This window comes from Kogia breviceps, chromosome 15, assembly GCF_026419965.1.
Source record: "Kogia breviceps isolate mKogBre1 chromosome 15, mKogBre1 haplotype 1, whole genome shotgun sequence".
NCBI classification, from domain to species: Eukaryota; Metazoa; Chordata; class Mammalia; order Artiodactyla; family Physeteridae; genus Kogia; species Kogia breviceps.
Genome location: NC_081324.1, coordinates 77456896 through 77484291, shown reverse-complemented (window position 1 = coordinate 77484291; position 27396 = coordinate 77456896). Strand labels below are relative to the sequence as shown.

The following is a 27396-nucleotide window of genomic DNA, read 5'->3' as shown; positions in this document are numbered from 1 at the left end:
AACTATTTCTTTTGTGATTTTTTTTTTTTTTTTTTTTTTTTAATGAGTCAGTGGAGGGGCATTCCAGTGCCTTTCAAATAGATACTCAGTGTGTTTGTTTGTTTTTTTTTAAAAAAAACAATGACTATTTAAAATTAACTGATTCAACTTTTTAAAATAAGAGAAGAATCAAGAATTCTTTGTGTGAGTAACTATAAGCCAGCCTATCATATTTTGATTTAGACATGGTATATTAAAGAATATGTAGAGAATAGTGATTGAATTTTAATATTAGCTTTACAACTAAGGTGCTTTTATAAACCTGTTTTTCCTTTATTAAGCATTAATCTCTTCCAGAGCAACTTTTATATGTTGACTTAGAAATATCACCATTTATTCACCTAATTTTTATTTATTACCTACTACATCTTGTTATTGATGATTTTGAAAGGCTGCTTAAAAACTTTGTGAATTAATAATTTTTGTTGCATTAATATGCTTCTTTTCCCTTTTTACTTGTAACTTGTCTGAAGATGACTGCTAATATAATCATAACTCTAAATTGGATCGTCTTTGGTAATCATAATGCTTATTGGGTTATGTATTTGACAGTCTGGTGTCTTTTAAAAATTTATTTATTTATTATTTTTTTTGTGGTGTGTGGGCCTCTCCCTGTTGTGGCCTCTCCCGTTGCGGAGCACAGGCTCTGGACGCATAGGCTCAGTGGCCATGGCCCACGGGCCCAGCCGCTCCGCGGCATGTGGGATCTTCCTGGACCCGGGCACGAATCCATGTCCCCTGCGTCGGCAGGTGGACTCTCAACCACTGCGCCACCAGGGAAACCCCAGTCTGGTGTCTTGATGTTGATGAAATTATGTTCAATGTAAGATTTATAGAAGAGCACCAAATATGCTGTGCCTCATACTTTGTGTCACACTATAGTTTTCAATACTGACTGTCCATAGATATGTTAGTCGCAAGTACACACAGCCTAGTAAAAGAAGAGAGAACCTACCACGTCAAGGGCTCTTAAGAAGTACCTGAGGGACTTTCCTGGTGGCGCAGTGGTTAAGAATCCGCCTGCCAGTGCCGGGGACATGGGTTTGAGCCCTGGTCCGGGAAGATCCCACATGCCGTGGAGCAACTAAGCCCGTGCGCCGCAACTACTGAGCCTGCACTCTAGAGCCCATGAGCCACAACTGCTGAGCCCGTGTGCCACAACTACTGAAGCCTGCACACCTAGAGCCTGTGCTCCACAACAAGAGAAGCTGCTGCAATCAGAAGACCGCGCACCGCAATGAAGAGCAGCCCCTGCTCGCTGCAACTAGAGAAAGCCTGCACGCAGCAATGAAGACCCAGTGCAGCCAAAAATAAATATTTAATAATAATAATTAGTATAAAATTTTTTTTAAAGAAAAGAAGAGGTATCTGAGATCCCCATCTAGAAGCTGTGCAGCCTCTGCTGCCAGGATGATGGGAGGGAATTGTGCGGAGCAGCTCAGATGGGGGCTGACCCTGAGAGAGGAGCACTCTGGGGACGTGGTAAGGTTTTCATCTGCTGTCTCAGTCAGGGGACGTCAGTGCCGTCTGGGCCCAGATTTAGGATAGCTGCATTAGAGATCGAGAAGAGAAAGGAAAGATACACCAGTGTTCAAAAAGACTGTCTAGCATTTTATGATCTTCTTTTGAACACTATCCTAAACTGAATCCAGAAAGCATGTAGCGTTTTACCCCTTGGGATTCACCATCTGAGAGGTACAGTCGCTGAAATAGAGTAAGAGTGCATTTTACCCAAACACATACAGGAGACTTTTTTCCCCTTGCATTTAACTCCTGGAATTTGTTTTTTTAGTGATCTGTATGGTCTCTTACCATCTCCTTGTCTGTTTGTGGCACTTTTAATTCTCACTTAGCAAGGGGAAACTAGACTGAGTGTGAATGAATCCCAACCACCATGAACTCAACACAAGGCAGACACATCCTGCTGATGGTAGCTTGTTAGCTGGTGTGACTTCATATTCTAGGGACAAGGTGATTTTTTTTTTTTTTCCCCCTGTATGCAGGCCTCTCACTGTTGTGGCCTCTCCCGTTGCGGAGCACAGGCTCCGGACGCGCAGGCTCAGCGGCCATGGCTCACGGGCCCAGCCGCTCCGCGACATGTGGGATCTTCCCAGACCGGGGCACGAACCCGTGTCCCCTGCATCGGCAGGCGGACTCTTAACCACTGCTCCACCAGGGAAGCCCTGACAAGGTGATTTTTGATGATGAGCTTTGGTTCACTTGTTTAATCTCGATTAGTAGTGTTCTATTCTGAGAAGAAAAAAAGACAAAAGGCTTGTGTTCTTTCTAAATGTTTCTTTGATATGACTATTCTAGGGATTAGAGAGAAATGACTCACTATTTTTCCACCTGATGATCATTATTTGCAGGTCATAGTTGTCAAACAGATTTTCAGAGGCTGTCACAGTTCACACACCAGAGAAATATTTCTTCAATGTGACAATTAATGTAGTCAGGCTTTTGAATTTCTTTCTTTAGATGCTGTGTGCTCTTAGGAGTTCAGATTACCTCCTAAATCATGGCCTCTTTTAAAATTATTCTTCCTGCTAGTATTATAGACCTGATGTTAAACTGTTGCCATTTGATTTCTCTGTGTTGGTGTGAAGTGAACACAGAGCTAACATTCACTGTGTGCTTCCCTTCCTTTGGAACTGTTTGAACTGGCAGAGATCCTGAGTCAGCAGTGCGTTTGGGTTATGCCAGCATACAGACACCACTTTTTTCAGTGCTGGATTTACATCCAAAGTTAATCAGTTAAAAATTTTTGAAAATACTCACTTATGGACTGTTTGAAAAGTGCTTATATTTGCTCTGAAATTTCTGAAACTAAACCCTGCATTTGTAATCCATGGTGTGGCCACTAGAATACAAAATTGACTTATTCTTGTGAATAAGATCCAGGAACAAAAAGGAGCACCTCCTTCTCATGCTGTTGGTCAGAGTAAGAAGTAACATTCTAAATCACATGAACTCTTAATGCTTTCTTGACACATTTATTTAGGGAAAATATTCTTAAACATGAACAACTGCTTTACATGCAGTGGTAAGGATCTTTAGACAACACATGACTATTGCATTGAATTAATGCTATTAATTAGGCTTCAGAGTTATTCAAGGAAAAGGACACAGCTTGTAGCAAGGTGCCAAACACAGGCCAGTTTGAATAAAATACATGCTTTTCTGTTACTTTTCCTGTTTCCCATTGTTTGAGCATCAAGTCATTCTGCTTTGGGTTGGGATGGGGGAGAGGAATCTGACAGCAGTGGGGGGGAGAGGTTGTATAGAGTGGCTTTACTCCTGGATATATATTTTATACACAATCAAAATATATAGATACAAAAAAAAAAGTAAATAGATACATGCATTTCGCGTACTGCAAAAAGGCAGATGAAGGGTACATTCTTAGCTCCAGGTTTAATTTCCCTGTTTTACTTAAGAAAATGACAACACATACTGATTATGATAACATGTTTTAGAGCATGTTTTACTTTCTGTAAGAGATTTCTCTGATAATGCATTTCTTTTTCTATTACTAAACATGATTAATGTGCCACATAAGTGTTAACTGTGCTTTTTCCCCAAAGACATCAAATGGGAGGCAGCATGTAGAAGCTAAATTATTCGGAGAGGAGTCAGTGATTGATTTAAATATAAAAGGATTAATTGGTCCCTGAACCAGACTATTAAACTGTACTGTGATCTTGACTGAAAGTGGAAGAATTACAAGTGCATTGCGTAGAATAAATTAATACATTTTTCATGGCTTTAATCCTTTTTTCTGTATTGCTTATTGTGATTTTATGTACTGCACTCTATTGTATGCTTAACTGATGCAGAGGGGATTCAGTGTATAATGATTAAATGGGATGGAGGGATGGAACCATCCATTGAGTCTTTTTTTAAAAAATTAATTTATTTATTTTTGGCTGCCTTGGGTCCTCGCTGCTGTGCATGGGCTTTCTCTAGTTGTGGTGAGTGGGGGCTACTCATTGTGGAGCACAGGCTCTGGGCACGTGGGCTTCAATAGTCGTGGCTGGTGGGCTCTAGAGCGCAGGCTCAGTAGTTGTGGCACACGGGCTTAGTTGCTCTGTGGTATGTGGGATCTTCCCGGACCAGGGCTCGAACCCGTGTCCCCTGCATTGGCAGGCAGATTCTTAACCACTGCGCCACCAGGGAAGCCCCATTTTAAGATGGTAGTTCTTCCAGGGTAGCTGAAAATATCTCCAGAGAAAGAATATTTCTAAGAACTCTTACCAGTGATGACCCCGGGCACAGAAGTTAAATGTTACTGAATAAGAAATTTAGAAGTTTATGTTCTGTGAGTACATTGTTCAAGATGAACATGGGCTAACAGTGGGTAAATACAACCCTTTATCCATGAGAGAATTGAACTGAGACTTCAGCTTTTGAGGGTAAACAGTGTAATGGCACCATACTCAGTGAATGTTTTCTTCTTTTTATAACTTTTTCTGTTCAAACGATACTGATTTTTCTCATTCTAACTCACAGGCTGATACTTCAGTCTGACAGGATGCTGCTCCTGAAGGCTATCAGATCAGTCTCATGTCTCCTTTCCAGGGAGAGTAAATTTGTGTTTATTCACCTCTGTTATATTGCTGCTTTTATAAATAGGTATTCATGTAAGCTCTGCTTTCAAAAAGTAATCCTGGTAACAAAAGGAGAGCAGAAAAGTTTGGTTTGGCAGACTAGATTTAAGAATTTATAGGGATAAATTACGAGTTTGGGGTTAACGTATACATACTACTATATATGAAATAGATAAACAACAAGGACCTAATGTACAGCACAGGGGACTATACTATATTCAGTATCTTATAATAACCTATAATGGAGAAGAATCTGAAAAAGAAATATATATAACTGAACCACTTTGCTGTACACCTGAAACTAACACAACATTGTAAATCAACTGTACGTCAATTAAAAAATTAATGAAAGGACTTCCTTGGTGGCACAGTGGTTAAGAATCCGCCTGCCAATGCAGGGAACACAGGTTCGATCTGTGGTTCAGGAAGATCCCGCATGCTGAGGCCCAGCTAAGCCCATGTGCCACAACTACTGAGTCTGTGCTCTAGAGCCCATGAGCCGCAGCTACTGAGCCCACCTGCTGCAACTAGTGAAGTCCACGGGCCTAGAGCCCGTGCTGTGTGCAACAAAAGAAGCCATTGCAATGAGAAGCCCATGCCCCGCACTGAAGAGTAGCCCCTGCTCGCTGCCACTAGAGAAAGCCCACGTGCAGCAACAAAGACACAACACAGCCAAAAATAAATTAAAAACAATTTTTTAATTAAAAAAATTCGTGTATTTGTGGCTTTACTAGCAATATACATTTCAAGTTTCAAGAATAGTGTCTTCAAGATACTTCTCTTTACCCTGTCTCAGTACATCTTCCCTTTATAATTTGATGTGCTTTGCCTTTCAGTATTCTGTCTGCTTCTGAATAATCAGTCCGTATGGGATATTTTATTTTTTTTAGCGGTACTCGGGCCTCTCACTGTTGTGGCCTCTCCCGTTGCAGAGCACAGGCTCTGGACGGGCAGGCTCAGCGGCCATGGCTCACGGGCCCAGCTGTTCCGCGGCATGTGGGATCCTCCTGGACCGGGGCACGAACCCCTGTCCCCTGCATCGGCAGGTGGACTCTCAACCACTGCGCCACCAGGGAAGCCCTCATATGGGATATTTTAAAATAGGCACAACTTATCTGAGAATCGAAATGTGGAATCATTAGAATTTCAGGATCAAAGGCATCATTAGAATTTCAGGATCAAAGCACCATTAAAGGTCATCCTGTCCCTTTCCCTTTTCAATACTCTTGAGTTTCCTTCATCACACCTTCAGGTACAGCAAATATATTACCCTTCTTGTAAGCCCATTTTTTATTTAAACAACCTAGTTAGAAAGTCTTTATACTGAATTGAAATCTGTTTTTCTGTAGTGTCTACATCAGTGGTGCTAGGCCAGTGTGCCTGTGTTCTCTAGTATACCATGAAGTTTTGACCAGTGTGTCGCCACATTTTGATCAGTGTGTAAATTTGATATTTGCCACAATTGAGGACAGCACATACTGTTGCAACAATGGTTGTAAGATAACCATGCTGAGCGAAATAGGTTTCATGACTTGGTATACTTGAGTGTGGCTTGTGTATGATTGTTTATGTCTCTTCCCTAAGTTGTCATGTCTCTTGGTTAAATATCTCCACTTCCTTCAATTGTTGTCATGTTGGGTGGCTTTAAGTTCTTTTGGTCATTTTCTTTTGAGTGTGTTCCAGCTTGCATAATATCCTTTTAAAGTGTGGCATCCAGAATTAAACCAAACAGTCTAAGCATTCTCTGACTAGCATAGAGCTGGAGTAGAGTAGATCATTAGCTCCCTTTACAAATTTATTATCTTTTCAGTTCTGGAAATCAGAAGTCTGAAATGGGCCTCACCAGGCTAAAATCAAGATGTTGGCAGGGTTGCATTCCTTCTTGGACACTCTAGGGGCAAATCTGTTTCTTTGCATTTTCCAGCTTCTAAAGGCTGCCCACATTCCTTGGCTTGTGGCTCCCTTCTGTTGTCAAAGCCAGCAGTGGCTAGTTGGGTCTTTCTGACATTCTGCAGCTCTGACATTGACTCTTCTGCCTCCTTCTTGCACAATTAAATAAATTTATTAAAATCAATCAAATAAATTATTTAAAATTATTTATTTTTAAATAAATAAAATAAATGAAAAAAATAAATTATTATTAAACAATAAATTAAATTAATGACTCTTGTAATTACGTTGGGCTCACTTCATAATCCAAGATAATCTCCCTATTTTAAGGTTATTTGATTAGCACCTTAATTCCCCATTGCTGTGTAGCATAACATATTCACAGGTTCTGGAGATTAGGACACAGGCATATTTGGGAAACCATTATTCTGTTTATCATAGTGAGTAAGATAAATACTCACGCTTTTACAACTCATTTAATCTAATGAGGTCCAGAATGTTTACATTTTGCTATATTTCTTTCATATTTCATGTGTATAACTTTTTACTGAAGTATAATATACAGTACAATGTATAAAGCTCAATGAGTTTTTCCAAATTGAGCACATTTATGTAATCTGCACTCATATCAAGAAATAGAATATTAACAGCACCCTGAAAACCTCCCTCATTCTACTTACAAGTCACTGCCTCTCCCCTCCCCAGCATGAGCACTATTCTAACAGTTTAGTTTAGTTTAATTTGTTTTTATATTTCATATAAACAGAATCCTATGTATGTATTTTTTTTATTTGTCTTCTCTTCAACATTGGTTGTGCTAGTTATTCAGGTTGTTGTGTGTAGTTGTAGTTCACTTATTATGGTTGCTGTATAGTTTTCCATTATGTGAATATACCCCATTATTTATCTCTTCTACTATTGATGGGAGTTTGGGTAGTTTCCAGTCCTGATACCTGTTTAAAGTTAGTAAATGACTTTGTCAGAGTCATTCAGTGAGAAAGTGGTAGATCTGTTGGAGTCTGGTGTTTTGAGTGGATGACCCAGCCTGATTCATAGAAAAAACAATGACTAACACATTTCTCCATCACCTGTATTAGCATTATGAAAGGGGAAAATTATTTTAAGTGGAAATCTCTGAATTTAATGTAAAATAAATTGTATGATTGATTCATTTATTGTTAAGATTGTGATATTAATCAGAGTTGTAGGTGTGATTACTAATTAGAAAAACTGGTATTCAGATAATTTGAATCAAATAGTATTTTATAACTTCATTATTTGTTTTCAGTTAATTTTATTACTAAACTTAGCGAATTCTACTTTTTAAAAAGATAATTTTGAAAGGAGAAAATCTGAATGGGTTCGTTTGATTCAGTTAAATTTGTTAAATATCAGATGGAAGTCAGCACATGGGGGTGGAGGGTGGGGGAGCTTCTGTCACAGAAACGAATAAAAATTAAGAAAAATATACCGTAACTTTCTTTTCTCTCTCAACCTATTGTTTGGAGAAAGATCATTAAAAGATAGGCTTCACATACTGGCTTACTGAAAACACGGTTGCATTTCCCCCCCCCCCCCTCCACCTCTTTAAAGAACCAACAGAGGTTGAGTTGTATCATTTTTCTATATCTGGGGTCTTTCAGACTCAGACCTGTGTGCTCTGACTTATCCCCTTGGCTTTAACTACCATCTCTAAGTTAACATCTTCCAAGTATGACATGTCACCCTTACCTCTTTCCTTACTAATGTGTCCGACTTCCGTCATAGTGTGTCTGCCTGTATGTCCTGTCAGCTCTCTTTCTGAAATACATTTCGAATCCATGTCCCTTAGTTTTCACTGCTACCAACCTACTCTAAGCCGTGTTTTTCTCTCACTTGGGCTTCCAGACTAGCCTTCTAAGTGGTCTTCCTGCTTCTACTGTTAACTCCTTCGTAACGAATTATCAAGAGAGGAACTAAAGGTGATCCTTTCAGAATATAAATGAGACCATGGTAATTCCTTTGCTTTAAAATCCTGCAGGGTTTATCAGTGTATTTAGAATAAAATTCAAGCCCCATCTCATTGTTGAAAGGTTTACATGATCCAACCCCTTCTCATCTCTTTGATCTCATTTTGTACCTGTCTCCTTCCTGTTTATGAGCTTTCAAACACAGTGACCATTCTGTTCCCCAAACATATTAAGCTTGTTCCTGTACTTCTGGCTTTCATATGTGCCCTCTACCTACACTCCTCTCTCTGAGGTCTCACCAGGGCTGACTTCTCGTTTGCCCTTCCTCAGAGAAGACACCTTCTGTACCCACCGCTGCCTCCCGTCTTATGTGTCATCTCTTCTCCCCTGCTTCCCTCCACTGCCACTCTTTTTTTTTTTTTTAAGAAGATGTTGGGGGTAGGAGTTTATTAATTAATTTATTTATTTTTTCTGTGTTGGGTCTTCATTTCTGTGCGAGGGCTTTCTCCAGTTGCGGCGAGCGGGGGCCACCCTTCATTGCGGTGCGCGGGCCTCTCACTATCGCGGCCTCTCTTATTGCGGAGCACAGACTCCAGACGCGCAGGCTCAGTAGTTGTGGCTCACGGGCCCAGTTGCTCCGCGGCATGTGGGATCTTCCCAGACCAGGGCTGGAACCCGTGTCCCCTGCATCGGCAGGCGGATTCTCAACCACTGCGCCACCGGGGAAGCCCCACTGCCACTCTTAAACACAGCATGTTTTCTTTTCTTCAGCGCTTTTTTTATCCCCTGAAATTATCTTTTAAAAAACTTCTAAACTATCTGAAAGGTGGCTAAGCTACTGATTCTTGATGATGAAAGGAGATTCTCTGTCAGAATTTTTTTTTCCTTGAAACCTTTTGTAAATTGGTGCTCTCAACAAAAAAAATTTAAACATCCATAATTTAAAGCATTCATATTTTTGGCAATGACCAGATGCTGATTGTATGTCATTATCATTAAATAAGTGTTGCTGTAACAACTGTATATATTAGAATAGTTTGAAGAGTGAGTTTTTATTGGATGTCTCTGGGGTATACACCAACTCTTTAGGTGCTGCATCCATCACCTGAAGGATCTTGTGTATTCTGTTGATCTCTTAAATGAGATGCTAATGCCATCTTTATTTATAGCAACTAATGACTCCGTTAGTTCCTGTATCTACTTTTTCTTTTATATCCTCTCAGCTGAATTTTACCTCATTAGGAGAAATTGCTTATAACTGTTAAGAATCAAAGTTTATTCTGTTCAGAATTAAACATATTGCTAAGCCTGTAGCTATCTTTGACTTCATAGTTTTAAGTACACTATAAGAAAAGTATAGAAGCATCTTACGTTTATTTTTGTTCATTTTAGCCAACAGATTTATTTTTCTTATAATAGGGATAGGGGAGTTGGGATTGCAAGCAGTGCTGATGATTAAAGGCTGCACTGTGTTTTGAATAAAGAAGAGAGAAAACTAGCTTCTGGTGTAGGCCTGTGGCATGGGAAGAGTCTGGAAGATAAATACTTGCCGATAACAGCATTCTACCAAATAAGTGTCAGCTCCAATTTTATTTTCCTTTTGCTGGGAAAACTGTGACCTCCTTTGAGTACTGGTGAGTGAGACATTTTGCAGCAAAGCTGAATAGAAAAGGCCCTGCTCTCTGGTAGGCTAATGCCAAATGTTGGAAAGCCTTTAAAGAACTTGCCAAGCTACATTGGGTGTCAGCTGCTAGATCTGAAATAGAGCAACATAAAAAGTTAGATGTTCTTCCTGCTTTATTGTAGACAGTGTCTTAAAAATATAGCTAGAACCATCACTGTAAATAGAGACATAAAATAATTTTGTTGTTGTACTGTTTCTTTATGTATTAGCTCTCATTAAATGCATACTATAACATAACTCTATAACACTAATCAGTTCCTTAAATATTGGTTTGGCCAAAAAGTTCGTTTGGGCTTTTTGGTAACATGATGGAGTAGAATTAGGGTATGAGACAGAAAGAAAATCTCAACATGGATCCTTCCCTCTTTTACCTGCCTCATCTTGTTCTAGAAGTATTTAAGGTAGTTTACATATAATAAATATAATGAGGCAGGAAAAAATAATACGGGTTGATACTCATAAGTGATGGAAACTGTAGTAATGGAGTATGGATGGAAAAATAGTCTATGAAAGCAAAAAGGCTATATACCTAGCACTTATTTGTTAACAGATTTTCTTTATATTTTTGTCTCTGTTTTTTTGTTTGACCACATAGGTAAAGTCCTACTTGCTGTTGTTCACCTGATGAATGGCAGCATGTGGAATTCCCATCTGCTTTATGCTTCCTGGCAGGTGATTTCTCCCACTATGAGCTGCTTGTGGGAATCTAGACAGATGTCAAAGGTCTGTCCCTATGTTTCTTTCAAGCTGGCAAGAACTTCGCCATGTCTGTCACTCAGGCTCCTCCTCCAGCAGCATAATCTGTCATGGTGGTTGGACATTTGTGTAAAATACCAAGTAAACAGTCACTGATTTTAAGATGTACTATACAAATGTATTTTGTAGTTTGGGAAGATATAGCATTTCAGTTTAGCGGTAAGGAGTGACAGAGAAAGGCTAGTTTATGGTCTCAGGCATATATATAAAATCTTAGCTATTTTAGTGTCAGTTGATCCTTTTTTGTTCTTAGCGATATATAATGCCTTATTAGTACTTCATGAGAAAATGGTAGAAAAACGTCTGTGGTTCCCTATACCCTTCCACTACTCTATCCCCCACCCCTACCCCCCAGCGTTGTTACTGTCTTTTAAAGTAACCAAAGAATAGATTAAAGGTTCTGTTTTATACTTTAAAAAAAAAGAAGAAGAAGAATCCAAGCACGTCTGAAAGTGAGCAGTAAAAGTACTTTAATGGTTATGAGTTACCTAATATAAATGTCACTTTAATCTGTGTTCTCTTCCAGGCAGTCTCCCATTGAATTTTCAAAGGGTTATCCAGGGACTGAGACTACATAACCTGGCCTAGTTTAGTAAACCTCAAGAGAGATTTTAATAAGATGACATTCATAAGTCTCCTCAAGTATTGTGTATATCAGCTTCTGATTTCCAAGCACACATCACTAACTAGAGCAGCTCCTCTGTCTATTTTGGCATCTTGAAAATTATATAGTTTGTACCGTCAGGATGGGAACCCTCACACTCTTCCTGCCTTTGGATCAAAGGTATTCTGAGTCAGAGCCTCCACACTGTCATTTGCTTCTAGGAAGTGAGATACCCAGGGAGAAACATTAAGTCCTTTAGGCCACTAGAGCATTGTTTTTGCATTAATGCAAGAGGTGTTGCTGCTCCGTTACCACTACAGTGCCAGGAACAGTACCCTTGTGATGGGGAAGAGTTAATGCACCACCACAGTGCCGAGTTACTGCTGAGGAGGACCGACTTAGCTTTGAGGTTGGAAGGGTAGAAAGGAACAGTCATAGAGCTTGCTGATTTAATTTCTCTTATATATATTATATTGCATGTGTGTGTATTTATAAATATATACATATGTGTTGTATCACATATGTGTATACCTATATACATGAAGAAAAATTGTTCACTGAGGCAATTTTGTATTGAAACAATGTAACTGGTAACTTTCTTAGAAGGGTGATTATTCATAGAGTTGTAATGGTAATTTAACAGTTACAATGCAAGTACTCTCTCATTAAAAAAAAAAAATTATGTGCCAGTAACTTTCCTGGACATTTTCGTTGCCTTTGTAATCAGGTTTAACTTCTAATTTAAAAGGAAGATATATGAAATAGTGAGAGCATCTCAGGATTTTATAAAATAATTTAATCACCTCTTATTTGAATATTATATAATGTCACCATCTTTTAAAAAGGAGATGAAAGTTAAGGCCTGTCCAGTAAGAGAAAGGTCAGTATGCCAGTGAGCAAAGGATCTCAACGTAGTCTTTGTGAAGGCTGACAAAGTAAATGGCATATATATATATATATATATATATTTTTTTTTTTTTTTAACATCTTTATTGGAGTATAACTGTTTTACAATAGTGTGTTAGTTTCTCCTTTACAACAAAGTGAATCAGTTATACATATACATAGGTTCCCATATCTCTTCCCTCTTGCGTCACCCTCCCTCCCACCCTCCCTATCCCACCCCTCTAGGTGGTCACAAAGCACAGAGGTGATCTCCCTGTGCTATGCGGCAGCTTCCCACTAGCTAGCTATTTTACATTTGGTAGTGTATATATGTCCCTACCACTCTCTCACTTCGTCACATCTTACCCTTCCCCCTCCTCATATCCTCAAGTCCATGCTCTAGTAGGTCTGTGTTTTTAAGGAAAGGAAATGATAAAGTAACATTAGCAAAATATTCCCAAATGAGGTTGTATAGAGTGAGGCAAATTACTTCTTGCAAGAGATTGGGTTAATGACAACTTGGAAAATTTTAAGATAATAATTTCATAACACAGAAAGCATTTCGATGAAATTATCTAAATGCATTCTGCATTGTGAATGTTACCAAAAACACTTTTACACTGTGAAAAGAACAGGAGTTTATTAATATTCATAATGCATTTTGAAAGCACAGGTAATACTTGCATTCTGAAAACTCAATGTAAGAAGTAAAAAAAAAATTGTTCTTAAGATTTAGAATATTGTAAGAGAATAAAATGATTTGGAAGACAGTACTTCCTTTTTTGCATTTTTGCAAATCCTTTCCCAACTACACAGATGCAACCCACACCAACCCCCTCTTGTGTTTCCTAAGTAAACAGTTTTTAAAGTTCCCTTTTTTCTCTCACTGGAAATTATATTCACCTCCTTCTATTAATAATAATTAATCTTCCCACTTCAAAAATATTCATTGTGCACATCAGCTGTTCTTGTTCTCTTCATGATGGAACTCACTAAAGAAAAGTCATTTAGTCTTTGGTTATGACTAAAACTGCATTCATCCATTCAGTGACTATTAAGTGTTACATGTCTAGGTGCTGAGGATACAGAGGGCAGTGGGACAGACATGGTTCTTCCTTTCAGGGGGCTTTACCTTATGGTGGGGGGACCGTCACAATAAATACTTGCAAATTATGACAAAGGCTATGAAGGAAACAAATTGGATGATGGAACCACTGGATGAATGAATTAATGTAGCAAGAGATGACACTGGAAGATAGATTGAAATTGGCTTTCTTGGAATATAGTTTAATTTTACTTACTGGACCCCTGAGAAGATAGAATTTGAGTCAATTTTAACACTAAGATGGAATATATGATATTTTATAAATAATAGGAAAGTTTGTTTTGTTTTGTTTTGTTTGCTAGACCTCTCCTCATTCCCATGGGTTCATTTCATTCCTTCTATAAACTGTTAATTCTTTAAGATTGCATAGGGTACAAACCAATATAAGATATTGTAATTATATGATGAGGGCCCCTTTTTTGAGATTTAATATTAAAGTACACAATTTTAACTGAGGGTAACCAGAATGTCTTAATCTTCGTATTTCTACCCCGTTGAAAGTCTCTGGGGTCTTGCTACCTTTTAAAGTTTTTAGGTACTTTGCTTAAGAAACTATCAAATACCCAAGGGCTGATTCTGGTCTTGTTTATTTCCACATGTCTAAGTCCAGCAGAGTGTTTGGTACAAGATTGGTAGGTGTGCTTGATAAATACTTGTTAATTAAATGAGTTCTTTTGAAAGTATGGGTGCCAAACAAGGGTAAATACTCTTGGTAGCACAGAATGAAGAGGTCTGCGTGAAAAGAGCTTATATGAGAAGGCTCTATGGAGAAAGTAGAAGTGATATTGGACTTTGAAAGATGGGGTTTAAGGAGAAGGAAGGAGTAGGAAATTGTGTGGAGTTACAGGAATGTAGGTGGGATATGCACAAAGTATTAAACTATTCCAAACTGGCTGTCATCGAGAGTTTATACATGGAAGTAAGGTTTTAAATACTATGTTTAAAAAAAAAAGTGGGTTGTACCAGAGTCTAGAAGGCCTTGCCTGATATGAAGAGGGGTGTAGTTTTTTCCCTCTGGGCAGTGGGGACTATGACATGGGATTGATTTAGTAGTATAGATTTTAATAATAAATGTTTTAGGAGGACTGATTTGGCCGTACTACTTAGAGTAGATAATAGACAGAGTAGAGGAACAGAATTCCTCAATGGCATTTACAGAAGAGAAGACCCTGTTGATCTGTATGGTTAGTCCTGATTTATTCTGTGCTAGTCTCCTTTCTAGTTCAGAGAATATAAACTGCCTTGGGTCCCAAAGAGAGTCATACCATATTATACTCCGTTAGCTGTCAGTGATATCCCCCAAGCAGGTTCCCTCTAGAAGAACAGATAGAGGGATCGTCAGAAATTCTCAAGACTAGGGGTAGGTTTCCCCTAATAAATTCTTGGCTGGAATATCACAGCTTTTTTTCCCCCTCATATTCTTCCCTGTCTCATGACTCAGAATTCCATGTTTATTTCACACTCTCCAAATAAAATGCCAGAAAATTTTAGAAGAAAGGTACAAAGTATCACAAACTCAAGTAAATGATTAATGCAGCATCTACCCAGTCCAAGGACTGGGTAAGTATGGGGGTCCAAAATGATAGATAAAACATGATTTTTGTTCTCACAAAACTTAGTCAGATGGACTAGACATAAAACTTAAGAACACTGAGGTGCTTTGAGATATATACAGAGTAGTTTGGGAGCATTTTGCCTGTTCTGGGGCTTTAAAGATGATTTCTTGAAAGAGATGAGTAGGAATTAGATGAAGGAGAGGGGAAGTTTATTCTAGACAAAAGAATAGCATGAGCAACAACAAAAAAAGGCATTTGCAGTAAGTGTCCAGTCTTGGTGCCCAGTGGTCAGTGCCTCAGGTTACTTCCGCTTTTCGGTTTTCACGATTGTTTGATGGTGACCCTCCCTCCTTGCATAGGCATCTTCCCTCCTCCTCTTCCTCAAATCAGTTGGCTTAGTGGTTTGTTTTAGTGTGCTCAAAGAACAAGTTTTGATTTTGTTTTTTTAAATAAAGGATACATGTCTTTTTTAAAATTAATTTATTTTATCTCTGGCTGCGTTGGGTCTTCGTTGCTGCGCATGGGCTTTCTCTAGTTGCAGCAAGCGGGGGCTACTCTTCGTTGCGGTGCGTGGGCTTCTCTTGTTGCGGAGCACGGGCTCTAGGCGCGTGGGCTTCAGTAGTTGTGGCACACGGGCCCAGTAGTTGTGGCTCGCGGGTTCTAGAGCACAGGCTCAGTAGTTGTGGCTTGTGGGCTCTAGAGTGCAGGCTCAGTAGTTGTGGCTCATGGGCTTAGTTGCTCCGCAGCATGTGGGATCTTCCTGGACCAGGGCTCAAACCCATGTCCCCTGCACTGGCAGGCGGATTTTTAACCACTGCACCACCAGGGAAGTCCAAGGTTTGATTTTGTTAATCATTTCTATTGCCTCTCTTCTCCCCCCGCCCCCCACCTAAGTTTTTGTGTTTTTGTCATTATTTTCATCCTTCTATTTCCATTGAGTTGACTGTTTCTTGTTGTCTCCCCGTCCAACTTTTGATTTGAAAGCTTATCTCACTTATTTTAAGACTTCCATTTAGGCGTATAAGGATATAAATTACTTCAAAGCACTGTATCTCTCAGATTTTGACATGTATTACTTTTGTTGTCATTCAGTTTTAAACATTTTTTGATTTCCATTGTGATTTCCTCTGTAACCCATGATTTATTTAGGGAGTGCATATTCAAGTTTCCAAACAAAGGGATTTTACTTTAACCTTTATTTATTTATTTATTTATTTATTTATTTTGTGGTTCGCGGGCCTCTCACTGTTGTGGCCTCTCCCATTGCGGAGCGCAGGCTCCAGACGCGCAGGCTCAGTGGCCATGGCTCATGGGCTCAGCCGCTCCGTGGCATGTGGGATCTTCCCAGACCGGGGCACGAACCCGTGTCCCCTGCATTGGCAGGCGGATTCTCAACCACTGCGCCACCAGGGAAGCCCTTAACCTTTATTTTTTAAACTGTTGATTTCTAACTAAATTGCACTGTGATTAAAGATTGTATAGTCTGTGTGATATCAGTTCTTTGAAATTTAGGACTTGTCTTGTATCCTAGTTCCCAGTCCTTTCTTGTACATCTTCCATGTGTCCTTGGAAAGAGAATAGATTATTTCTTGAAAGCCAACATATATATTTAAGTTTGTATATTTTTGTCTTTTTTTGGTATTCTGAATAATTTGCTTATTAAATACTGAGAAAAGTGTGTTAAAATATTTATCAAAGATGTATAAGTTTCTCCTTGTAATTCTACCATTTTTTTCTTTATATATTTCTAAGTTATGTTGCATACCATATGGCTGTGTACTTAACACACTCAGGACTGTTTAAATTTCTTATTGGATTCCTCTGTTTATTACTCTGTAATGATGAACCTAAGTTAAAAAAATATTTTGTTTTTTGCTGTTTCTATACTAGCTTTATTTTTATTTAGATTTACCTGGAATATCATTTTCTACTTTTTTTTTGGTGTGGTTTGATGTCTTGTGTAAGCATTATATAAATGGATTTATTATTTTTCAGCCATTCTGATGATCTTTATCTTTTTGATAGACAGAGGGAACAAAATATATTTGTATTTCCAAATTCATCTTACAGTTGTCTTCATTTTCACAATGATGCAGCCATTAAAATGTTTTTAAACTTTTTAAAATTTCCATTTTTAATCAACTATACTCTAATAAAATTTTTTTTAAGAATAAATGCTTAAAAAATTTCCTTTTAAAATTTCCTTTCCTTTTAAAAAGGAAATATCTCTAATTCAATATCTTTGCACGTATAATTTTCTTAAGATTCAAACCTCAGTTTAAATGCTCCCCCTTCTTTCAGAAAAGTTTTTCTCTGACCTATTCCTTTTTAAAATAGCACTCTCATTATTTTATATCATAGTGTATTTATTATTTTTTTTGTTTTTATTTCTTTTATAACACAAAAGTTATTTATAGACAGGTTATTTAGTGATATTAGTATTAATACTACTATTATACTAATCATTTTATTTACATGTTGATTATTTGATCTTAGTCAATAGAGGGAGAAAGATAAAGGAGCCCTAAAGGAGTAACATGCTCAAGTGAAGAGCAAGTAAAGAGGTAGAAATAAAGACTACTCAGGAGTGGCAGAGAATGAGAATGGGAGTACTTTTACAGAGAAAAGGAAATCTGTAATCCTCTAGGACTCTGGGGAAGAGTGAGGTAAGTGTAACTACACACATGTTTAAGGCGAAAAGGAGGTTAAATGAAGAATTGCCTACATCAGACCTTGTTAACTGAGTAAAGAGGGGAGAATAAATGGAGCTGAGAACGTTGGAATATTTGTTAAGTGGAGTACCCTAAAAGAACAGGGGTTAGGCTCCAACTTTAATTAGGGTAAAATTACAGTGTGTATTCATTTGAATAGTACCTTCTGGTCTATGGCAGTAGGTTAATAGAAATGATGCAGGGAGTGAAGTTACGAAGCATGTGGTCATGCTGATGACGGAATGTATTATACAGGGCGAAGGTAGCATTGACCTAAGGTAGAAACATCCAAGGTAGAAACATCGTGAATGCACTGTGAACAACACCATGTTAAGATGGGGACCTGAATTCTTATTCCAACTGTGCTCTAAACTATTGTGTAACTTTGGGCACAGATTTGCCTTCCCCTGAATTAGAAAGGGGTTGAGCCTGATCATTTCTAAAGCCCTTTTCAATTTTCAGATGATGAGAGTATATGAAATAGATGGAGTTGAATGATTAAAGGTTCAGGTAAAAGTGGGTAATGGGTGAGAAGAAGCAAGAACATGTATGAAGCTTATAATAAGTTTTACCTCCTAACTGTAATAAATGTTACAAAGTTCATTGTAATCAATGAACTTGTTTTCAGTGTTCATTCACAATTCTGATCTCATTTACCTACATAAAAATATAAGTTGGTAGAGATAGAAATTAGTATTCTCATTTATAGACAATCTAGCTAGAGGAAAGATCACTAAATTTCAAGTCTAATTCCAGCTGTATTTCTAAGAATGGCATTTGCAAGCCACAGTTTTTATCCTTATTTTCTCATCTGTAAATTAGGGGGGTTGACTTCTCTATCATACTACCTGAATTTTACTTTTAGGCAGGTTTCTAGGTCAGGGTAATATGGTAGTTGTTATGTATCTGCATTTTATAAAGACATTTGACATATTAATATTTTAGATTGTCCTTTGTAGACAAGAAATAGTAAATGTGTGGCAGCACTTGGGAGAATTTGCAACTTGGGAATTACCTCATAAAATGACACAGGATTCTTTCCTCAGTATAGTCTTATTCACCGTTTTTAGCAATGACATGGATAAAGATGTTGATGGCTTGCTGATTAAATATCCTATATGCTGGATAACAGAATCAAAATCAAAGATGATCTCAGCAGACTTCAACTAAGAGCCAAATGGCAAGATGAAACACTGTGGATTCCTCTAGTTGGGCCAGCAAGCACACGGCACAAGATGAGAGGCAGGGGCTTCCGTCAGATCTTGCCTCCATTACTTCTGTGTGACACATGGCCCCACATGCAAAAAGTAGAAAAGAATATTTTGAATTCTTTTTTTATCCTGGAGTCATGCCACTTCATTCCCCAAAGGCAACCAAAATTATGAGGTTTTTAAGTATAGACTTCAGGAGAATTCTACTCTGTAGTGTCAGAGTTGTCCTCCTTGCCCTCTTGTTTCATGTAATATTAGAGAAAAATAAATTTTATAGCTGGAAAAAGATTTATGTACCATAAAGTTCAGTGATTCTCAAAGTGTGGTCCTTGGGCTAGGAGTAGCAGCAGCAGCAGCACTGAGAACTTGGTAGAAATGTAGCTTCTTGGGGCCCATCCTGGACCTTCTGAATTATTACTTCTGGGGGCCCAGCAGTTTGTGCCAGCAGCAGCTGATTTTACATATGAGGAAACTATGATCAGAACAGTGAAGTAACATATCAAACATTATATAGTTACTGGTGGCTTCTCTTATATTTCACCCATAACTTGCTCTTTTTCTTGTGTAGTTTTGTCTCTTTTAAAAAACATGTTTTGTTTTTAAAGTTATCAATATAAAAAATAGGCCATTGATTCACTTCCTGCCTTTTTCATTTGTGCTTCTCTGTGTCTTTTGGGACATAGCAAATTCAGATGAATGCTATTTTGAGGTTTCTATCACGATTCTTTAGACTTAGCTGACTTTTAAAAACCAAACCTTAAATTGGCTCCCTGCTATTTTTTACATGCAAGACTTTTGGTTGTCTCAAGGGTGACCTCTGACTTCTTTTCCAGACTCCTTTCCCATCATGTCATGTCTCTCCTCATTTTAGAATTTCTAAGGTATATCCTGTTCTCACTGCATCTACTCCTTGCCTCATATTTCCTCTCTTTCTTTTCTCTCTACACTGAAATCAGCCTTTCATTTGATTTCATCTTCTTGAAGCATTTGGATCTTCCAAATTGGAAAAATTAGTATCCTTTAGCCTTCCCATGGCATTTTGGTTTTTCTATTTCTATATTTGTACTTGGATTTATTTTGTTAATATGCATTTATATCAATCTTTTGTTAGTTTATATGCTCCTTGAGGACAAGGATCGTATTTTATTTGTTGTCACTTCAAGCTTCTTGCACCATTCTCCTCACTTACTGGTTGATAGACAAATGTTGGTAGCATTTGTGTTCAGTGGAATGAGAACATACTCTGGGCTGTACTCAGTATCTATAACTCTAACCAGTTGTCTTATAAATATTCTGATGACTGCATGGGATAGTAGGCACAATAGGGATAAGTCAGCTCCAGCTCCTCCACTGAATTTTACAAATGGAAAATTACAAATCCACAATCAGTTAATCTATATTTTGGTGTTCTTATGTGCCTGGCATAATGTTGTGCATGGAGGATGATATGTTTTCAGTGTCATTTCCATAAATAAAGGACAGCACATTTTTACTATTGATACTGCTTTATACTTATATACATTTAAATTACATGAATAGTACCTCTTTGTGAACTTGAAACTTAGATGTATGGTGTTAAGGAGATGTTTAAATTTTTCAAAATTCTTAACAAAATTTTAGTTGCTATCTTAAGATTAAGATACTCTGTTGTGGGGCTTCCCTGGTGGCGCACTGGTTGAGAATCTGCCTGCCAATTCAGGGGACACGGTTCGAGCCCTGTTCTGGGAAGATCCCACATGCCGCGGAGCAACTGGGCCCATGAGCCACAACTACTGAGCCTGTACATCTGGAGCCTGTGCTCCGCAACAAGAGAGGCCACGACAGTGAGAGGCCCACACACCACAATGAAGAGTGGCCCCTGCTCCCTGCAACTAGAGAAAGCCCTCGCACAGAAACGAAGACCCAACACAGCCATAAATAAATAAATAAATAAATAAATAAATAAATAATTTTTATAAAAAGATACTCTGTTGTGCTAAATAGCCAAATATCAAGACTAGGTGTTTCCTACTGACGAAGCTTCACATTCTAGTAAAATACAAAATTTTCTCAGATCATCTCAACATACTTGTCAAGGAAGAATATATATGCTTCACTGTGGGATAGAGTGAAAATTTTATCATTTTTATTTCAGTTTTTCTTAAAGCATTATAATTTTATACTTAAATTTTAATTTTTTTTTTTTTTTTGCGGTACGCGGACCTCTCACTGTTGTGGCCTCTCCCGTTGCGGGGCGCAGGCTCCGGACGCGCAGGCTCAGCGGCCATGGCTCACGGGCCCAGCCGCTCCACGGTGTGTGGGATCTTCCCGGACCAAGGCACGAACCCGTGTCCCCTGCATCGGCAGGCGGGCTCTCAACCACTGCGCCACCAGGGAAGCCCCCAAATTTTAATTTTTTCAGTAGTACTCAAAGTACACTTTATAATATTTTAGAGAACTTTTGAAAAGAAGGAAATGTTGGAGATGAGTTTTTAAATGGTGTGCCTGGAATACAGTGATTTTGGTTCATCAGGCAAATGTTCTTATAAGCTGTCTTGAAAAATGGAGATGTTATGGGTGGCTTAGGGCCAAAGTTAACAACTTTGAAAGAATGTGCCACTATATTAATTTTGAAATTATTTTTCTCCAAGGCACATCATTTTTATCAATTTTTAGCTAACTGTGTGGAAAATGGAGAAGTGGGATGCTTTAATAAAATTTTGTGATCAGAGGTAAATTGTAAAAATTAAATATAATAGATTACCAGCCCATTTAGAGGCTCATATTACCTTAGCAGTTGTATATGGGGAATTTACATACACCAGGGTTGTTGATTGCTGTTTTTAGATCAATAATTTTAACCTTATTGTAACATTGTAAGCTTGTAAATTTGATCTTATTGTTATGTCATACCAAACATATGCAGAACTCTTTTGTCATTGTTCTAGAGTCATTTAAAAGGCAGTTCAGATAGTAATACATGAGAAGGTAGAAAAATGTTATGATTCTTCTTCTGTCCTTACGAGTTGGCATAGGAGACTTTATGCAAAGGAAACAGAAAGCATTCTGCACAATAGCTTTCAATTTCAGAGTGGAACATAACTAATTTTTCTATTTATCTGGCATCTTTAATTTAGTTTGTCAAGTTATTGTTATTTGTCCACAGTCAACTAAAAGTTTGTGCTTATTAATATCATCAGGGGCAGGCTTTGCTGGATGGTAATAAGGTAAAGCTGTGTCACATCTGTAGTTCCTATCTCTAGCACCTGTTTCCTACCAAAATGTAGAGCTGAGTTTCTCATTTTTTCTATTTTAGTGAGCATTTGTCCTGTGCTTTCACATTCTTTCTTCATGGGGAAAGTAATGTATGCACAAGTGTGGAGATTGCCCAGCACCAGCCAATTTATTTGATCAATGAGGAGCATATACACATGGCTCAGTCTTCACCTGCACCATTTCAAGGTAAGTAAAAGATGATGTCCCTGCTCTCCACCCCTCCCCACCAAGTGGGTAGCCACCTTTCCCAGTAAGGCTTTACAGAATGAGATACTATCTTGAATAGTTAAGCTAAGCAATAAGGATCGATTTCTGAGGAAGAAAGAGAAGACCACAAGTAAGTGATAATAGCTTGCTAGTTTTTTACTGAAAGCTTCTCACATACAACATGGTCTTAGGTGTATTGAGGAATAAGATGTGGAGAATTTCCTTTATATCAAAAGAGGATTAATAAGTATTTGAAAAATATAATCCAATGAGTAATTGACAAATATTATAAATTAAAGGTTTTCATTGTCCCATGGTTTTAGGAATGTAATGACTTACAAAAAATTACTGTTAAACTTTGTACTATTTGAAATTTCAACCAAATCAAATTTCTAGAGTTGTATAGTATGTAGTTTCTTCATTGATACTAATATCTTATTTTCTTTTAGTTATAGACTACATTGTTTGTAGATATTTGGTTGTAATTTAACTTACATTCATACTTTCATTAGTTCTCAACTAATCACCTAGATATCACCAAAATAATGCTATGTCCCTTTTTCTCTAGCTGTGCATTCTAAAGCTTTGGTTTTGTGTTTGGAGTTCATAATTTTCTACGAATAACTCTTTTTAAATGTTATAATATTAAATTGAACCATATAGAAATATCTTTTTTAGTTCAGTCTGATTTATCAGTTCTAGCAATGTCTGGTTGAAACAGTCTTAGTATATCACAAAATGTAATTTAAAAAATTTTTTTAAATAAAATTGACTAAAGTATTTTTATTGATATAATAGTCTGTCAAATGAGTATTTAGCCTCCATATTATTTATGATGGCTTTTTGGTTTCCTACAAATGATTCTGATTTAATTTGAAGAAAGCATCTTTTTCTTACCTTAAAGATTATTAAGGTTTTTTTTAAGGTAAAAAAGAACATTGAACCTCATGTAATTGTGTCCTGATTATTGCCTACATTTTCCTCCATCTTGCAACACATTTTAAGCTATTTACTTTATTATTCTGTAATTTTGGATGTTTTATGTATGAACTGCAATGTAATTCGAAACGACCCAGTTCTCAACTGTACACTTAAGAGTTGTACATTATGTGCATATTTAAAACCTGTGTTATTTAAATACTGTGTCAGGATTATTTAAATACCATGTTTCCTTGCTCTAGAGTCGTTTAAAAGGCAGTTCAGATAGTAATACATGAGATTATTTAAATACTGTGTTTCCTTGACTCTGAAAGTGTTGAGGATCATCTGACTTTAGATTTTTAAAATTGATTGATTGATTGGCGTTGGGTCTTCGTTGCTGTGCGCGGGCTTTTTCTAGTTGTGGTGAGTGGGGGCTACTCTTTGTTGCGGTGCGTGGACTTCTCATTGCAGTGGCTTCTCTGTTGCGGAGCACAGGCTCTAGGCATGTGGGCTGCAGTAGTTGTGGCTCACGGGCTTAGTTGCTCCACGGCATATGAGATCTTCCTGGACCAGGGCTGGAACCCGTGTCCCCTGCATTGGCAGGAGGATTCTTAACCACTGTGCCACCAGGGAAGTCCCTGACTTTAGATTTTTGTCCAGCAAAATAAAAGCATTTACTTATGATAATAACAGAGGGCATTACTAGTCATGAGGAAAGATAGTATTGGCAATACCAGTTCCCTATAGGCTACTTATTTTAAATCTTACTGGTTTCTTACTAATACCTTGAATCATGGAAGACTTTGTGGGGCATTATCCTGCCTATTTCCCATGATTGGTGAGGAGAACGTACGTTCTTAGGGCAGGTGTTGGCATATAGATGATTATAGTGAACATAGTTAACCATATTGATGTGGAGATTTCCTAGAAGTGTTAAAACAGGAAAATTGCCCTTGATTATGTGTGTTGGTTAGATCAGTATTTTTATCCTATTTGGGTCAGTACGGAACAGCAGAAAGGCAACACGAAATATGTGATGTCTACAGCCATCTCTGTCTTGATTAATGTGATACATCATCCAGCTGTTAAAAAAATAAAGCCATCCCCAAAAGAGGACCTCCCAGTTAATGCCTATGGCTGAGATTTTTTTATAAATCAGGATTAAGGAAAAGAGACCTTTATCCCCAGAAAAGTGTTATTCGGAAGGCCAAAATACTCACCATGAGACTAAGAACTGGCTGAGTTATACAGTATTACATTAACTACATTTTTGTGTCTAGTTCAGTGAAAATGACATCAAGGTCAGACATTGAAAGAATAAGAGAAAGGGACTTTGAGTCCTTTACTTTGCGTAAAATAAATTTTATTTAGAGTTGTTTAATTAGTAGACCTCCAAAACACTCATAATTGAAATTATACATAACATTATGTTTCAGACTTGGTACATTAAGACTTTCCTGCTATTAGATGTTTTATGTATATATTATTTTAAAATTACCTCAAATATTTAGGAAGTCGCAGGAAACCATAGGAAGAATATTCAAGTCCTAGACTGGTTTTGGGGTATATGTATTGAATGGTCTTCTTCTATCATGGAAGATTCAGTATTCACATCGTATAAGCTATTACCAAACAGATATTTATGTGCTTTAATGTATAAATAGTTTATATATTGTGTGTTGATATAGCTGTCAGACAGTGTTATACCTCCCCCATCTGATTTCCTTCAAAAATTGAGTTGAGAGGCATATAAATAAGAAGTACTAAAATGAGAAAGTTTTAAAAATTACACTTTAAAAGGAGTTAGGGGGCTTCCTTGGTGGCACAGTGGTTAAGAATCCGCCTGCCAATGCAGGGGACACGGGTTCGAGCCCTGGTCCAGGAAGATCCCACATGCCGCAGAGCAACTAAGCCCGTGAGCCACAACTACTGAGCCTGCGCTCTAGACCCCACGAGCCACAACTACTGAGCCCGCGTGCCACAACTACCGAAGCCCACGTGCCTAGAGCCCGGGCTCCGCAACAAGAGAAGCCACCGCAATGAGAAGCCTGTGCACCGCAACAGAGAGTAACCCCCGTTCACCGCAACTAGAGAAAGCCCGCGCCCAGCAACGAAGACCCAACACAGCCAAAAATAAATAAATAAAATAAATAAATTTATAAAAAATAAAAAATAAAATAAAAGGAGTTAGGAAATAAAGAGCAATATACATTAAGTGATACTATGCTTCACCCTAAAAATTACCGTACATGTAGCATTACACTTAAGCAGGAATTATTACTGTGATCTGTAACAGATGTTTCTCCTCTCTGCTTTAGTCCTGGTAAGTCCTTATGGCTTAAATGGCACGCTAACAGGCCAAGCATACAAGATGTCAGACCCAGCCACCCGTAAGTTGATTGAGGAATGGCAGTATTTCTACCCAATGGTGCTGAAAAAGAAAGAAGAATTGAAAGAAGAGGAGGAGTTGGGGTATGATGATGATTTCCCCGTGGCAGTAGAAGTAATTGTTGGTAAGAGAAAATATTTTGCCTGAAGAACTTAATTCTGTCTTCTTCATCTTCCTTAATTTAAAAAGATAATCATTCAGATTCATCAAAAATAATCTCCATAATTTTCCCATCTTTTTGAATTCTCTTGACACAGTGGTATTTGCTGAGTAGTTATCTTGCCTGAAGCACCAATGGTCCCTGTATTCCAAATGCTATTATGATAATGTTGGAACACATGTTTAAATAGCTATTAACTTATGAAAGGACGAAACCTATCACTTTTGGCAGTACCTAGTGAGCTTTGACTCTGACCACTGGAATAATGCATTTGGCGGTCGAGTGTGAACTTTTTCTCAGTCCTGGTGCTCTCTCTCTCTTTCCTCACAGGTGGTGTTCGGATGGTTTATCCTTCAGCTTTTGTTTTGATCTCTCAGAATGACCTCCCAGTTCCTCAGAGTGTTGCTGGTACCGGAGGCCATATTACAGTTGGGCAGCAGGGACTTGGTAGTGTGAAGGACCCAAGTAACTGTGGGATGCCACTCACCCCACCCACCTCTCCAGAACAGGCTGTCATAGGTGAGTGTGGTCCGGGTGTGGAAGACGTCCCAGAAAATCATGTAGTTCCCTTGCCGTGGAAGAGTTGAGAAAACACGTTGAGAAATTCCTGGCGGAAGAAATGGAGATAGAGTAATGTGGGGATTTTACAAAATGGAGAAGGAAAATTGTAAACAAACAGAATTTATGAGCTTCAGAATTTTAATTGTGCCTGTATTAGTCTTTACTCCAATTACACAGTTTAATTGTTTCTCATAAGTTCTCCATGTGCATCTGCTCTTCTATACTGAAGAGGTTGCATTTAGGAGACAAGATGTGAGTTTCTTTTCTTTCTTTCTTTCTCTTTTTTGTAAAAAAAGAAAATACTAAATCAGAGAATAGTTGATGCCTTTGCCCAATTGGCTGTTGCCAGCCAGGGACAAGTCTTGGATGAATTCTCTTTCCTTATTATATTATAAAGTTAGTCTAACATCCAGGATCTCTGAATAAATGCCTTGTCCTTTCAATAATGTATTTGTCTACAGTAATGACAAATACTAATTACATTTGAAAAATTTGTCAATTTCAACATTCTTCCTTCTTGGAAAAATACTGAAATTGTTTAATTTGGGAGAATGTTGTCTTCTTTGTTGAGTAGTATATATCCTATATTAACTTTTTTGTTGTTGTAGTTGACTTCATTTTAATTGAAAATCTAGTCACTAAGAAAAGGATACTCATCATACTTGAGCTGAAATGAGATTAATTATACATATTTAATGTGGGCCATGTTGGCAGGAGCATCAGAGTAAATAAAGCCTTGGCCGCTAAACTTTGAAAACAGACTGTCAAGCATGATACATGCTCATAATGTGGTAATTTTCTTGAGGGTTAGATAAGACCGTTTTTCAGAGTTTCTAGCATAGTGCTTGGCATGTAGTGGCATTCAGTAAATGTTCATGGTTAAATAATATATTGGGGAAAAGTATA

The 27396-nt window shown here is 37.9% G+C and overlaps 1 protein-coding gene across 4 annotated transcripts in view; it reads left to right on the top strand.

Moving 5' to 3' along the window:
- The window catches only part of MED13L (mediator complex subunit 13L), a 628245-nt gene that overhangs the window by 543044 nt on the left and 57805 nt on the right, over window positions 1–27396 (top strand). For all 4 annotated transcript variants that reach the window (XM_067015324.1, XM_059040339.2, XM_059040338.2 and 1 more), the window contains 3 exons: window positions 22293–22438; window positions 25699–25893; window positions 26260–26448. In XM_067015324.1, the coding sequence (XP_066871425.1) occupies window positions 22293–22438; window positions 25699–25893; window positions 26260–26448 (530 nt within the window). The remainder of the gene's footprint in view (window positions 1–22292; window positions 22439–25698; window positions 25894–26259; window positions 26449–27396) is intronic.